This window comes from Notothenia rossii (assembly GCF_949606895.1).
Source record: "Notothenia rossii genome assembly, chromosome: 2".
NCBI lineage: Eukaryota > Metazoa > Chordata > Actinopteri > Perciformes > Nototheniidae > Notothenia > Notothenia rossii.
The window spans coordinates 12370342-12383704 of NC_136904.1; the positions used below are offsets into that span (position 1 = coordinate 12370342).

The 13363-nt window shown below is 40.4% G+C and overlaps 1 protein-coding gene across 3 annotated transcripts in view; it reads right to left on the reverse strand.

Annotated features, from left to right (window-relative positions):
* Positions 1-13363, reverse strand: part of mdga1 (MAM domain containing glycosylphosphatidylinositol anchor 1) — a 179226-nt gene that overhangs the window by 46756 nt on the left and 119107 nt on the right. For 2 of the 3 annotated variants that reach the window (XM_079665543.1, XM_079665542.1), the window contains exons 7-9: positions 4960-5217; positions 2246-2575; positions 1089-1388 (exon numbers count right to left, since the gene is read on the reverse strand). In XM_079665543.1, coding sequence (XP_079521669.1) covers positions 1089-1388; positions 2246-2575; positions 4960-5217 — 888 coding nt within the window. Of the gene's footprint in view, positions 1-1088; positions 1389-2245; positions 2576-4959; positions 5218-7533; positions 7709-13363 lie in introns of those variants that run through there. The other variant, XM_079665544.1, reaches the window with a different exon arrangement.

Below are 13363 nucleotides of genomic sequence, written 5' to 3' on the forward strand. Positions count from 1 at the left end.
AGCATCCAGTGCTAGTTTATACCTAGATGAGGCACATAATGTATTTGTAACCTACTGCTATTCTGTTTTTCTGGAAGCAGAACAGTTTCTGTAAAATACATGTTTTTCAGTTAAACCAAAGCTATAAGTTGGAAAGTGCTCAAAGTCAGTAACAGCAGGGGATGTACATGCAGATGTGGGTGCCAAGTGATTTTACCTAGACTATGTGCACATGTTTTTGATAGAAACATTTAAATCAAATGTGTCCCGTGAAGCTCTCCACAGTCACTAGCGCCATTACAATCCAAACATTGTAAGAGTAAGATTAAGTGGGTAACCTTTTGGGAATGGAGACGGCATTACAATTGTGTGTTCTTTTAGCAAGACAGCTCTCATTCCTTACTCAAAGCCCATCCTGCGAGAGATTTATAATGACAGTCCCAACTGGAAGGCTCACGAAGTGGAAGGGAAAGGTATAAAGAAAACAGCCTTAAAGCCATCGAGGTGTGTCCTCATTTTCTTTTACACTCCCTTTTTGCACTCTTTACATTACCATACATTTTTTTGTATCTGTCTTCAGGGCTTTGAGGAAATAGTGACGATTATGCCACAATTGAGTGTGGAGCACAAATAAAAGTGTTTTAAGGGATCTCTGATATTACCATAACAACAAAGAAATTGTTTTAAGGTGTATAGAGGCCTATGAAAAAGGTACCATTAGGAATAACTTTGTTTGAATCCTGAAATTCTGTCTGTTAGAGCCTTTAAACTATTATTTTCATAATAAAATATTCCTTATATAATATGTGTGTAGACGGTCCCTACACACATATTATTGCTACTGCATATTTTATATTTTCTAAGTTTAGCTCAAATGACTTCTAATATTACTATGATACCTATGGGATCATCATCAAGTATATATATTCCTGTCTAATCTTAATAGTAGACTAAACGCAGCAGGAACAGTATTTAAAAGCAGCTCTAACCAATCTGTATTTATTTACATTGACACACATGCAAGTGACCCTGTCCTTCTGCTGCTTGACGTCCACAGCAGTGTTGTATGTGGTTGTAGTTTGAGTTGTTATTATCTGATGCACACTTACACTGCACATTGAGTTGGACCTGTGCCTCCCTGCGTTTGATGTTAAGGCCGTTGTACGGAGCAGTCTGGCAGCGGTACGCCCCCATCATGTCCCGGCTCACATTCCTTAGCATCAAGCGGCCATCAAGTGTCTCCATCGTGGTTGCCCCTGACGACATTAGCAGGTCTTTTTCCATCCGTGACCACAGTATAGGTGGACGGGGTTTGCCTTCTACCACCAAGCACACCAGGTCGATGTTACCTCCCTCCCGAACGTTCACCACCTGACCTCCTGGTGGAAGAGCCAACACTGGAGGAGAGACTGCAGGGAAGGAAAGGGAAGGGTTAGAAAGAAAATAAAAGAGAGAAAAGTGAAAATACACTCTCTCTACATAAACAGAAAGAACCATCAATTATGTAATTGACTTTTTTTTTTACAATTACACAAACTGCTGCAATAAAGGAAAACAATGTTCATACAATTTGAATAACAAAAAAAGCCAAAGGAAATTCTTATTTATTGTAGCTTGTTAGTGTAGTAAAAAAGGTATAATCTGTCCAGGGACTGCAGATGAAAAATAGCCTCTTGGCTAACTCTGGCACATTTACACAAATGTTGATTAATGTGCACTGTCCCTGTTAAAATAAATGAATAAGTAAAAGTATAGATAAGAATAATTCAATTTCAGAATAAACAACATATAAAATGAACAATTGACTGGAAAAAGGGGCTATATGTTACTGTTTAATAACTCTAGATAAGACATGACTTAACAATGACAGATGATGTGAACAGAGAGACAGACGGGGAATACAACTAAATGAAATAAACTGAAATTTACCAGGCTAATTTTATTGGACAATCACAGTTTAAAGCAACACAGGAACAGTACAAAAAGATAACTGCTCAGTAATTAAGTGTGCACATAATAATTAACCACAAATAAAGCACACAAACGCACAGTTACACAAAGCCCTAAAACAAATTGACAGTGACTGTGTGTTCAGATCTGGATACAGTCAGCTTAAAAACAAAAATCCTTCAAAAACATGCCTCGAACCATCATCATCTGACTAATCAAAGGATTTTTGGAGCGCTTGAACTGACAGAGAGACACTAATGGAAGTTTTTCCCGGTCTGACAGCGATAAAACATGAAAAATGAACGGAAAACCTCACCACTGTTCTGAGAGATGTTGACATCCACACGCAGCTCTGGCACCCTGCTGCCGGGGAAGTTCGCCACACAGCTGTAGGTAGCCAAGTCTCTGAACTTCATGTCTACAATCTCCAAGCTACTGGTGCCGGGTGCCATGTCTGGGTCACTGCGCAACAAGATCAGGCTATCCGAGTTGAAAACAGGTGCACCGTTCTTGTACCAGGTGTAGTTAACCTTGTCCTGTGGGGTGGCATCAACATGGCACGACAGCTTGAGGTCCCGACCCATCTGGATGGTCTCGCTGTCCTTGTTGGAGTCTGGTGTTATCTGGAAGGTCAGGTTACTCATTGCTGTGTGTGTGGGGTGAAGAAGCAGAGAGAAGAACCAGTTAAATAGAGGGTTCAGTGTCAGGCTGTCTGTGCTGGAGACTTGGATAACATCCCTGCTGAAGGGACTATTTCAAGAAAGAAATACCCTGGGAGAAGACCAAATTGAAGGAATGAATATGAAGATAGTTAAAGTATATTTTCCTACTCCTTAAATGCTTGCACTTAATCTCCATAATCTTTCACTTTGTCAAAAAGGTATCTTTAATATAAAGCACCTCATGGAACTAATTCACATTTAGATGTACAAGGGATGTTTAATTTAACACACACACATACCTTTTACCAATTAAATACAGAACTCGGGCAATAACTTATTGCAGCATTATGTATAATTAAAGCTATAGATGGTAGCCAGGTAGTCCAAACTCAGAGGGTGGTGTGCTTTTAAAAAAATGTGTGAGTGAGTGAGCGAGTTAGTTAGTTGGTTGGTTGGTTAGTTTGTTAACTAGTTAGGCCAGTCTTGGAGCAACTATGAAGGGGGCGTGGCGTTGATAAAACATAGTGTCTTTATACTCCATGATTATTATACAGTATATATACATGTTTATTAATCTCTCCATTACCTTTTTTTATTTCAACATTTGCTAGACATATTTCTTTAACAGCAATACCGATTTTTAAGTTTGTTGAATATAAACAACCTTTTGATTTGACAAGATAGTGCACTTAGTTTTGACAGAATGGTTATTGAGATGATGAGAGTAAAAAAGCAATTAAAAGACAAATGGATGGACGTAGGAGGGGGAAGATGCCTAATACAGAACAGAAGATGAGTTTGTGACAAGCATGAAAGGCATTAGGAGGGGGGCAGCCTGGCAAAAGAAAACCAAAGGGAAAAGGAAATTGAAGACCAAAGAGAGAAAGAAAGAGAGGGAAAAAATTGAGGAAGGAGGGAGAGACAAAAGGAGACAGAAACAGAATACAATAACAGGGGGAGAGGAGGAGGGGTGGGGAACAAAATCAAGGACAAAGAGTAACTCTCACACTGTCACATTTCATTTCCAGTTTCAAAGGCTGCGTTTCCCCAACAGATTTCCATGTTGAATACAAAACAGCTCTCTGTGTCCCCACTAAGGGGAGAGAAAGGCGGCGAGGAGGAAGGGAGGGCTTGATTTAAACTCCTTTCGAGCTTGTTAACAAGATGCTTGGGTGGAGATATGGATATGAAGCAGTGACCATATGTTTAAGATGATCCTGCAGCTTCACCTGGTTAGTGTGGATACAATGTTGTATGTGCATGTGATGTGTCTCTAGCCATGTGCATTTGAAACTGTGTCGCATTCCTACCTGCAGATTTGTATGCACTCATTAAACACGAGTGTGTGTGTGTGTGTGTGTGTGTGTGTGTGTGTGTGTGTGTGTGTGTGTGTGTGTGTGTGTGTGTGTGTGTGTGTGTGTGTGTGTGTGTGTGTCTCATTCACCGTCTTACCACCTGTGCTGGTTTGACGATGCGTTCAGGCCCATTAAGCTAACAAGAGAAACCCATCCAGCATACGTTCTCTACAGTGTTAACTAACAGAAGAGACTGTCGCTAATTGCTTCCACTGCAGTCTAACTAATTGGAGTGAATAAAGATGATTAAAAGGGACTAAAAATAGCCAGAGGGGAGGGAAAATGGAAAGCTTCTGTTTTAATGGCAGGGGAATTAGAAAAAGAGCGATACTTAACCCGCCTATTCTGACAAGATTCACATCAGCTCTCTTTAATGATGGATCAACCGCACGCGTGCCACACACCACACACACACACACACACACACACACACACACACACACACACACACACACACACACACACACACACATTCTGTACACGCAAAAATGAATATGTGCCGCACTCACACATTCAAGTTGATGAATAAAGCTAGTAATGACTGGACAGATGGTTCTTTTCATTTTCTGCAAGGGAAATTGTTTAATCTTTAAATACTCTGTATGGACATAGACGAAAGTGAGGAAAATCTTAAAATATGTGTTTAATTTTTGGGAGAATACTAAAATGTTTATCATGTGTGTATTTCTAATACAAGTCACAACTAAAAATACAAAGGAAAGCATGTATTATTTCTAGTTTCAAATATTGTAAACCTCACCAACCTTAACATTTGCTGGATGAACACAGCATGAAGTACGCCAAGTTAGGACCCATAACTTTGTACACAAATCGGTAGTCCAACAGAAATATGCACAAACAAACCATCAACCCTCTAAACACTCCCATAAACAACAGATCTGGTACCTTCTGTTCCTCGCACGCACGCACGCACGCACGCACACACGCACACACGCACACACACACACACACACACACACACACACACACACACAGTAACACGTGTTACTCACTCCTGACAACCAGATTGACGTTCTTGCGGGCCTGGTTGCCCACGTTGTTGTAAGCCGTACAATTGTAGAAACCAGCGTCGGTCGGTGTGACCGCCCGCAGATTGAGCGTTGGCCCTCGAACTTGTGCGCTGAGGGGAAGGGGCGACCACCTCAGGGTGGGGAGGGGGAAACCTGCCGTCACCTCACAGGTTAGGAGCACATCCTGCCCGGGGTCCACCACCACTGTGTCGTTCACTGACAGCCGGATCATTGGGGGAGCTGAGAGGGAAAACACAGGAGAGAAAAAAGGATTACATGAGGCTCAAAACATTTCCTCTGTGGTTTCGTACAATAGTTGTTTTTCTTGAGTTTCGCAACTCTTGTACAAGATTGGTGGTTATTACTGGCGCTGTCATGCTGACACCTACGGTTACCTCTGTTTCTGCACAAGATGAAGGAAGGTTTCTCAGTGGGATTGCAGGATGGTTACGGGATTTTGCGTGTAGTGATGACATTGTTTTAAAGTGAAAAAGGGAGTATTTGTCAATGTGGGTGTGTGAGTATAATATAATGCACAGAAAAACGAATTCCTTCAATATTAGGTTCTGCTCTACCAATAGGCCTACCACTTTTCTCGTTTATTATAAAGTTAATATACAGAGGTGGGATGTAACTAAGTTCATTTACCCAAGTATTGAGATACTTGTACTTATTGTAGTATTTACATTGTATGCTACTTTGTACTTCTACTCCACTACAATTCAGGGGTAAATTGTTTACTTTAACTCCACATTTTGTATTTGATACCTTTAGTTACTTGAAATGTGCCGATCTGCATAATGAGTCATTTAAGTATATTTTGAGGAAAATATTTTTATACTTTTACATGTAACAAAGTATTCCTACACTCTGGTACTTTTACTTTTGCTCAAGTACAAGATCTGATTGCTTTTCACACCTCTGGATGTATCAAGCTCAACCCTTGCTTGATTTAAGAATCTAAAGAAACACAAGCAAAACCTGACCTTCATACAAATAAGCGAACAAAAGCTGTTCATGTTCTCTAATGTTATGTTTTGTAATTTGTTCTGACTGCAAATGCAATGCAGTGTTAGTGTGTGTCTCATTACACACTAATCAGTACATTTGAAGGTAATTCATGGCTTGTCCCCCTGCTTTCTCATATCCCTTATCTTCCCAAAGCTACCGTGTCATTTCCTATGACTGCTCTAACAGGAAAAGTACAGGATGACCCAAAATGCAACTACAGAGGTGGAAAAAAATCCTGTTGCCAGACAAAGATCGATTGGACCTAAGCAGTTTCAAATACAAGAAAGGGCAGAGCAATGGGAGCGAGGGCCAGAAACACTATGAACGCAAGGAAGGAGGGCATTAAAGACAGGACTGGAGCAGGGAAGGGGGGAAAGGGCCAAAAGGAAGAAAATATTAATCTTCTAAAAGGTGTTTTGGAGAGAGAGAGAGAGAGAGAGAGAGAGAGAGAGAGAGAGAACAGAAAAACAAACATTCACACACACACCTTGATAAATTAAGGGCATTAACAATTAAAGAGCATCTTGCAGGTTTTTTTTTTTCTACATTTATGCTTAAACTTGCTTGAAAATTACAATTAAAAAACTGAATGCAGGATTTGATATGTTTTACGAGACATAAGGGCAGGAATTCAGAGGGAAAGGAGCAATTTTTCATACGTCATACGTCAAACGCGTCATATTACATCACACAGGGTAAACATCTCCGCTCTCTGACCGCGGGTATAGTTTGTAGTTGCGTTGAGTAGAGCGGTTGTGTTTTAAGGAGCTGGTATTTTTCGGTAGTTTTACATTGTATTTCACCATTTGTAATCATGGTGCAGTATTGTGTTTGTGCAGGTTGCACAAATACCAGCCTGTCAGGACATCGAGTCCACAGTAAAAAGGACCGGAGCTAGCGTTCGTTCCTGGGTGCGTTGTGCATCCACCTCCCTGCAGCACATACTCTCCACAGCTTTATCAGGAAAACGTATTACATCTCTCTCTCTCCCCCCCCCCCTTTGCTGCTCTCTCTCTCTCCCCTCCGGTACACGGCACCGTAAGACATAGTGTGGAGTTGAATTAGGTAACGCTGTGGTGGCTGTACTGCTCCAGCCGTCTCCTTTGTGTTTGTTTGTTTCCCCCTGTCTGTGTTGTTTGTGTGTGCGTGGTGGCTGTCACTCCTGGCTCCCGGCTCAACCTCCACTCACCTGCTGCAATCAGCTGTGCACCCTCCCCGACTACACACCTGCTTTCCATCAAGCCATTTACAACGGCATATCAACGGAGGCTCCACAACCTTTCTCCGCCAGATCGTCAAGTATCAGCCGTATCTCGCGTCTCTCCTCCGGTACACATCACCGTAGTGTGGAGTTGCATTAGGTAACGCGAGATACGGCTGATACTTGCGCATTAGTTTCTGTTATGGATCAGTATCAACAGTCCTGCCAGTAACGTTACTATATTATCAATGCTACTTTAGTTATAGCCTGATATATGATAGCTAACTTCACAATGTTGTGATGTGACGTTAGCTAACATTCTGTAGCTAACGCCGGTCACTCACCAAGATAGCTGCCCAGTTCTCTACTGGTTCTCCTCACACCACAGCTCAATTTCTCTCCGATGGTCGTTATTTCTTCTAATCCTTGGCTGCTCCTGGTCTCTTGGACGCCTAGCAGGCTCATAATTATAAGGTTGTGGTCCGTCATATGCATTCGAATATTCATGTTCAACTTCTTCTGTGTCTTCTGTGTCGAAACTAGCATTGGGATCCATGTTTATTAATACGTTACACCGGCCGCTCTCCCCCTTGTGTCCACCATGTTACGTCACACGCGGAAGGTCACGCGCCGAGGCTTTTTTATGTGGAAGTGAACATTTCTTACAAAAACGACGCCAGATGTCACTGTAGTGTATATTTCTGTATATTTTTTTAGAAAATCTAGTGTATTCATCATTTTCCTACACATTTATTCACAGGTGTCTTTAACCTGGAAGTTGCTCTTTAAAACATCTAAAGAGAATGCTTAGTTGAGTACTCTTACAACAGCTTTCTCTCAGTCTGTAAACCCAGAAATCCCCTGATATATGTGCATTGCATTCACACTATAAGAGTGGAGTTACAGTTTTAAGCGTTTAGTTTGACTTAAACCAGGAAACGTTGTTTTAATAGTGCAGATACTGTATGGAAGCATGTATGTAAATATTATCTGCAGAATTAATCTAATAGCTCTATCAGTAAAGTGTGGCAATTAGATATAATGTATTTCAGAGTACCAAATCACTCATAATGTATGGTCTTATAATGTAGAATTTTGCCCTTAGCACACATGCAAAGTAATCAGAATAAAAATAACCATCTGCAATTCATCTGTTCTCACAAATGTGCTCGCCTTACTCAACTGTTACAATTGTTTTTGTACTTAAAATCAAAGGAAAATGTGAATTTGTGAAAGACAAACCCAAAGAAACCAAATACTACTGTACAGTTACTGCATTTAAATCAATTGCAATGCTTTTTCAAAAAAATACTTTATATTTTTCTTGATAGTATTGAGCTACTTTAGTGCCAGCTACAAAATAAAACTACCTCTAGCAAGCGGCAGCTGGGAATTGTGGTTTTTGTTAAACCCCTAAATGGTTTTACTGGCATACTTTGCCCATAATAATTCCAGCAAATTGGGTTTTGTGGTTAAGCATCTGTTTGTTAAACAGGACCCTTAATATTGCATATATTAGTATAATCTTAATTTGTATATTAAGCATCAAACTGAGCCATTGAAACCCTCTACATCACATAGGTGCAATGCTACCTGCAGCATCTTGTAATAGTTCTTCTGGGTATCACGGGGTGTCAGTGGGGTGAGGGCAGTGACCAACATGTCACCTGTTTAAATCCCTCAAGTGGCTACAAAACGTTTTTGTTGGAGTAATAATTTGAACTCTCCTCCTCTCTCATCAACTGCTGTAAAAACCACCCTGGGGCAAAGCAGGCCTCTGTTTTTCAACCAGAGCTGCTTCACTGGCAACGAGTTACTAATCTGTGCTGATACTGTTGAGCTCTGTGGTGCGAAATCCTGTCTGTGTGTTTAGCCATCTTATGTAAGGAATTTGTAGCAGCATCAAAGACGCAAAAACAAGGTTCTGTTTTAAATGAAGTGTGTCAACCTGCCTCTATGATTAATGTACATACTCCCTATTACACTGCCATGTCGACAGGATAATAATGTCGGTTTTCCTGTAGGAGGTCTGTAAGACATCACCCAACAGGTTGTATAATAACCATATAAAGAAGCATCGCTCCGTTGAGACACTCCCAGGGTTATTTCATACTTGGCTACTGAGCTTGTGGAGCACAGTTTCCAAATGTGTCTGTATATTAATTTAAAGGAAACACACACGCACGCACACACACACACACACACACACACACACACACACGCACGCACGCACGCACGCACGCACGCACGCACGCACGCACGCACACACACACACACACACAGTAAAGAGATAGAGCTACCAACACCTTCTTTATTTGCGAAAGTGAATTCATTCCAATTCAGCGGATGAAGAAAGCTGAAAGAGGCTTACATTCTCTAATAGGTTTAGACGCTTGTAGAAAATAAACCAATCCAACCTCAGAGTCAGAGCCAGGTGAGCCAAGTGCAACCTGAGTAAAAAATGATCTGCTGCAAAATGTGAAGGCGGTTACCTCTTTCTACCATTTTTCAATACTTTTTATAGGGTGCCTGGCAATAAAGGGCCTTGAGGATACAGTATTGTGCACTTCCATATACCGTGTCTTGTGATAATCCTGTAGACATTCATAAAGCAAGTTTTCAGTTGTAGGTATAATGTTTAATGAGCCTTTGAGTCGTGAACCTGCTTACAGTTATCAGAGGTGAAACGATTATAATTATTATCTTTCTTTACAATTATCTTATAATCTCTCCTTTTGATGCTCATTTGCATTTGCTTATTCCATTGAGATGAATGAGAGTAAAGTAGTATAATAATAGTAAATATTTGTATTATAGCAAATATTATCTTTGCTTATGCTTGCCTGGTTAATGAATCACTAGTGTGTAATGCTTTGTGTGTGTTTTTTGAAAAAAGAGCTTTATCTATACATTAGGCGCTTTCACACCGAGTACTTTACCGTACTTAGTTCATCAGAACTCTTTAGTTCTGATGAACTAAAGAGCAGATCGCGTTCACACCGGAATAAGTCCCTGAGGGAGGGTTAGTCAAATGAAGCCGCTGACGTCACTTCTTCTGCTTTGGGTTTACTGGCAGGTCGCAAACAACTTCACGGCCTATACTGCCACCCGAAGTTCCCGGCCGGAAGTCCCCGGAGTTAGCCTTCCGAGTAAATCGCCAGAACGCCGACTCCTCCTCATCTCCACCGCTCCCACATTTTATTTTGTGTTGCCATAAGTTAGTCTCTCTCCGTTGGTGCGCTGGGCTAATGCTAATGCTAATAATATTAATGCGAGCAAATAAAATGGCGGCTTCACAAAACATTTTGGGAGTTTTACGGGGCGTGGTTTGCAATCCGCCCAGCCAATCAGAAATAGGAACCTTTTTCTCCAATGAAAGTACCTGCTCTCTAGCAGGGACTGAAAAGAGGGTGGAAAGGTTCTCATGAACTAAGTTCTAGTTCCAGATCTTTTTGGTGTGAACGCACATTTTCAGAACTATATCGGAACTAAAGTGGGAAAAGTACTCTGGTGTGAAAGCGCCTATTGTATGTTCTTAATAAAACATTACACAGGGCTAACTGTACAGTATATATTCAGATTAAGCTTTTTTATCATAGCAGGGACACTTTGTGTTTCCTTACACATTTGAGGTCTTATTTGAGCACCTCTGCAGTCAGCAGATTAGGAAGAAGTTCAAAGGTCATTTGCTGATCCTTCTTGAAAACAGGGCTAAAACGGTCAAAGATACATTTTCTAACTACTCATCTTTTTTTCTGAAGCCAAATGCCAATTTCGGTTTGACAATCCTGAATCAAAAAGAACAAGATGTGATTGCATTTGCATTTGATGTTATATTTCAATGTGTATTTTATTAGTTTGAATATGTGCAAAAATAGCATATTCAATGTCTTTCAGTGTCTCTTTCCATATTTGTATTCATTCTTGCGGATCTATGCATGATTATCCATGCAGAATCAATCATGATCACATCGTCGTATAAAGTAAATGTCTATCAAAACACACTCTTTTTTAATAAATGATCCAATTACTAATACTCGATTAAATATGTTTACCTGTATTAGAAGCCAATTGTTTGTAAGGTATTGAATAGTCCAAACATGTTAATACATAATTTAGAGTGAGGGATTATCCTAGGAATTAAAAAATGAAATACTATTGTCAATATTAAGCTATTACTCGGACGATACAATATTAATGACTGTGTTTTTAACCATTATGTTCCCTTGAGCAATTCATTTAGTTAGTCATACATTATGTAAGCATGGACGTGTGTTCACTTATTAAATAGTGTTTCCTTTCTTTAAACAAAACATCTGTTTACCATGAATCACATTGAATTGAATCTTCCCCCTTATCTAAGGATGTACATAAACAGAAAATGCACAGGATCTTATCGGCTTCGCTCCGAGAACTTTTTCCTTTTAACTGTACCAAAGGTCCTTACTGAACTTGGGAAAAGGGCGCTCAGTTACGCTGCCCCTCAAGCTTGGAACCTGCTTCAAACTGAGCTGAAGCTCAGAGAGCTGGTCTCATTAAACACACTCAAAGCAACTTTAACTGACCTTGAAGCAGGCCGCTGTGTCTGTAAATGCTTTGGCTTTGGTGTATGACTGTGTTGTGATTGTGTGTTTTTTTAATTGTCTGTAACTGTAAAACTGTCTGAAACTGTGCTGTTACCATTCTTGGGCCAGGACTATCTTGAAAAAGAGATTTTTAATCTCAATGAGACCTATCCTGGTTAAATAAAGGTAAAATAAATAATAATTTAAAAAAAATTGTTGTACATAACATATAAATATTTATATTCGAGCTATTTGAAGAATTGTACTTGTGTTCTTTTAAATTACTCTGGAAGACTCAAAGAGGAGAATCCAGGCTTTAATCGACCTGAGAGAGAGTTAATCCCCAGTGAGGGAGTGACCCCACAGAGTACAGGAAGCAGTTCATTCCTCTAATAGACTTTGGTCCGTTCATCCCTTCAACTAATCTCCTTTTTTAACAGATTGCAATCGCCATAATGAAAGAGGTGCAGAGAGGCTCAACAACTAGTTTACAGACGCTTATTCTCCAACATACACCCAGACACCCTTCTACTCATTTACATGGGTGACAACAATTGTTCATGCAAATACTCTCACTAACGGGACAGCTCTTTAGCTAACCTCACTAGTGATGGCTCTCAAGCTGACAAGACACTTCTCTTGTGTAACAACTTCAATCAGCGCATAAATAGCACTGTCTACCTTCATTGTATCAAATCAGAACGCTATGAGAGGAAACCCCCGTAGGTCTGAAGAGCTTTCTAAGTATTCAACAACCCTGCATGGAAACGGTGTAGCTCTTCGTTAAATACAGATAGAATAAAATAGAGTATCAGTGCGTTTGGGAATATATTGAAGCCCTGTATGTTGTCATAATTGATTATACCCGCATTTTGAAGTCCATTAATCAACGAGTGTATGCATGCAGCTCATGTGGTTTTCCTCTGAGGGCCCTGGTGTTCTACATGAATTGAAAAGATTTGCAAGTCAGGTTAATTGGATTCTAAATGAGCTATAGGTGATTTATAAGGCAAACAGTATAAACAAACGCTACAAATTAATACATGAATAAACAAATTGAAATTCTAAGAGCAGAAAAGGCAAAATGACAAAATCTGGGATGAAGACAAAATAAAAGAAAGATCGCTATATGTGAAGCAAGAAGAGGATGGGGGGGGGGGGGGGGGCTGAGGATTTGAAAAATTATAGCTTCAATTTCCAGGGGATGTGTGGGTGACGGTAACGGTGGGATCAGCCAGGGCTCTTCCCAAAGTAATGGGATTTATGTGCAGCACAGCGGTTTACAACCAGGTAACAAATGCCTCTCTCTTCCACATTCACCCTCCCCTCACTCCCCCTCTTCCCTTTCCTTGCAGTCAGTTTGTCACCTCTGTATCTTTAATATCAACCTGCTCCTGTCTATAAACCCGGTTCTCATTCTTTTCGCGTTTTTTGTTCACTGCACTCTCGATGACTTGCTTCCTCTCATGCTCACTGATTTCAGATTACGGTAAATTGGGGGAAATCAGCTGGAAATAAAAATGTTGGTTTGAATAGAGGTGTACTGCGTGCTGATAGTTGCTATGTGTATTTCATACAAGTGAACATTACATGGAACTTTAAGTCACTC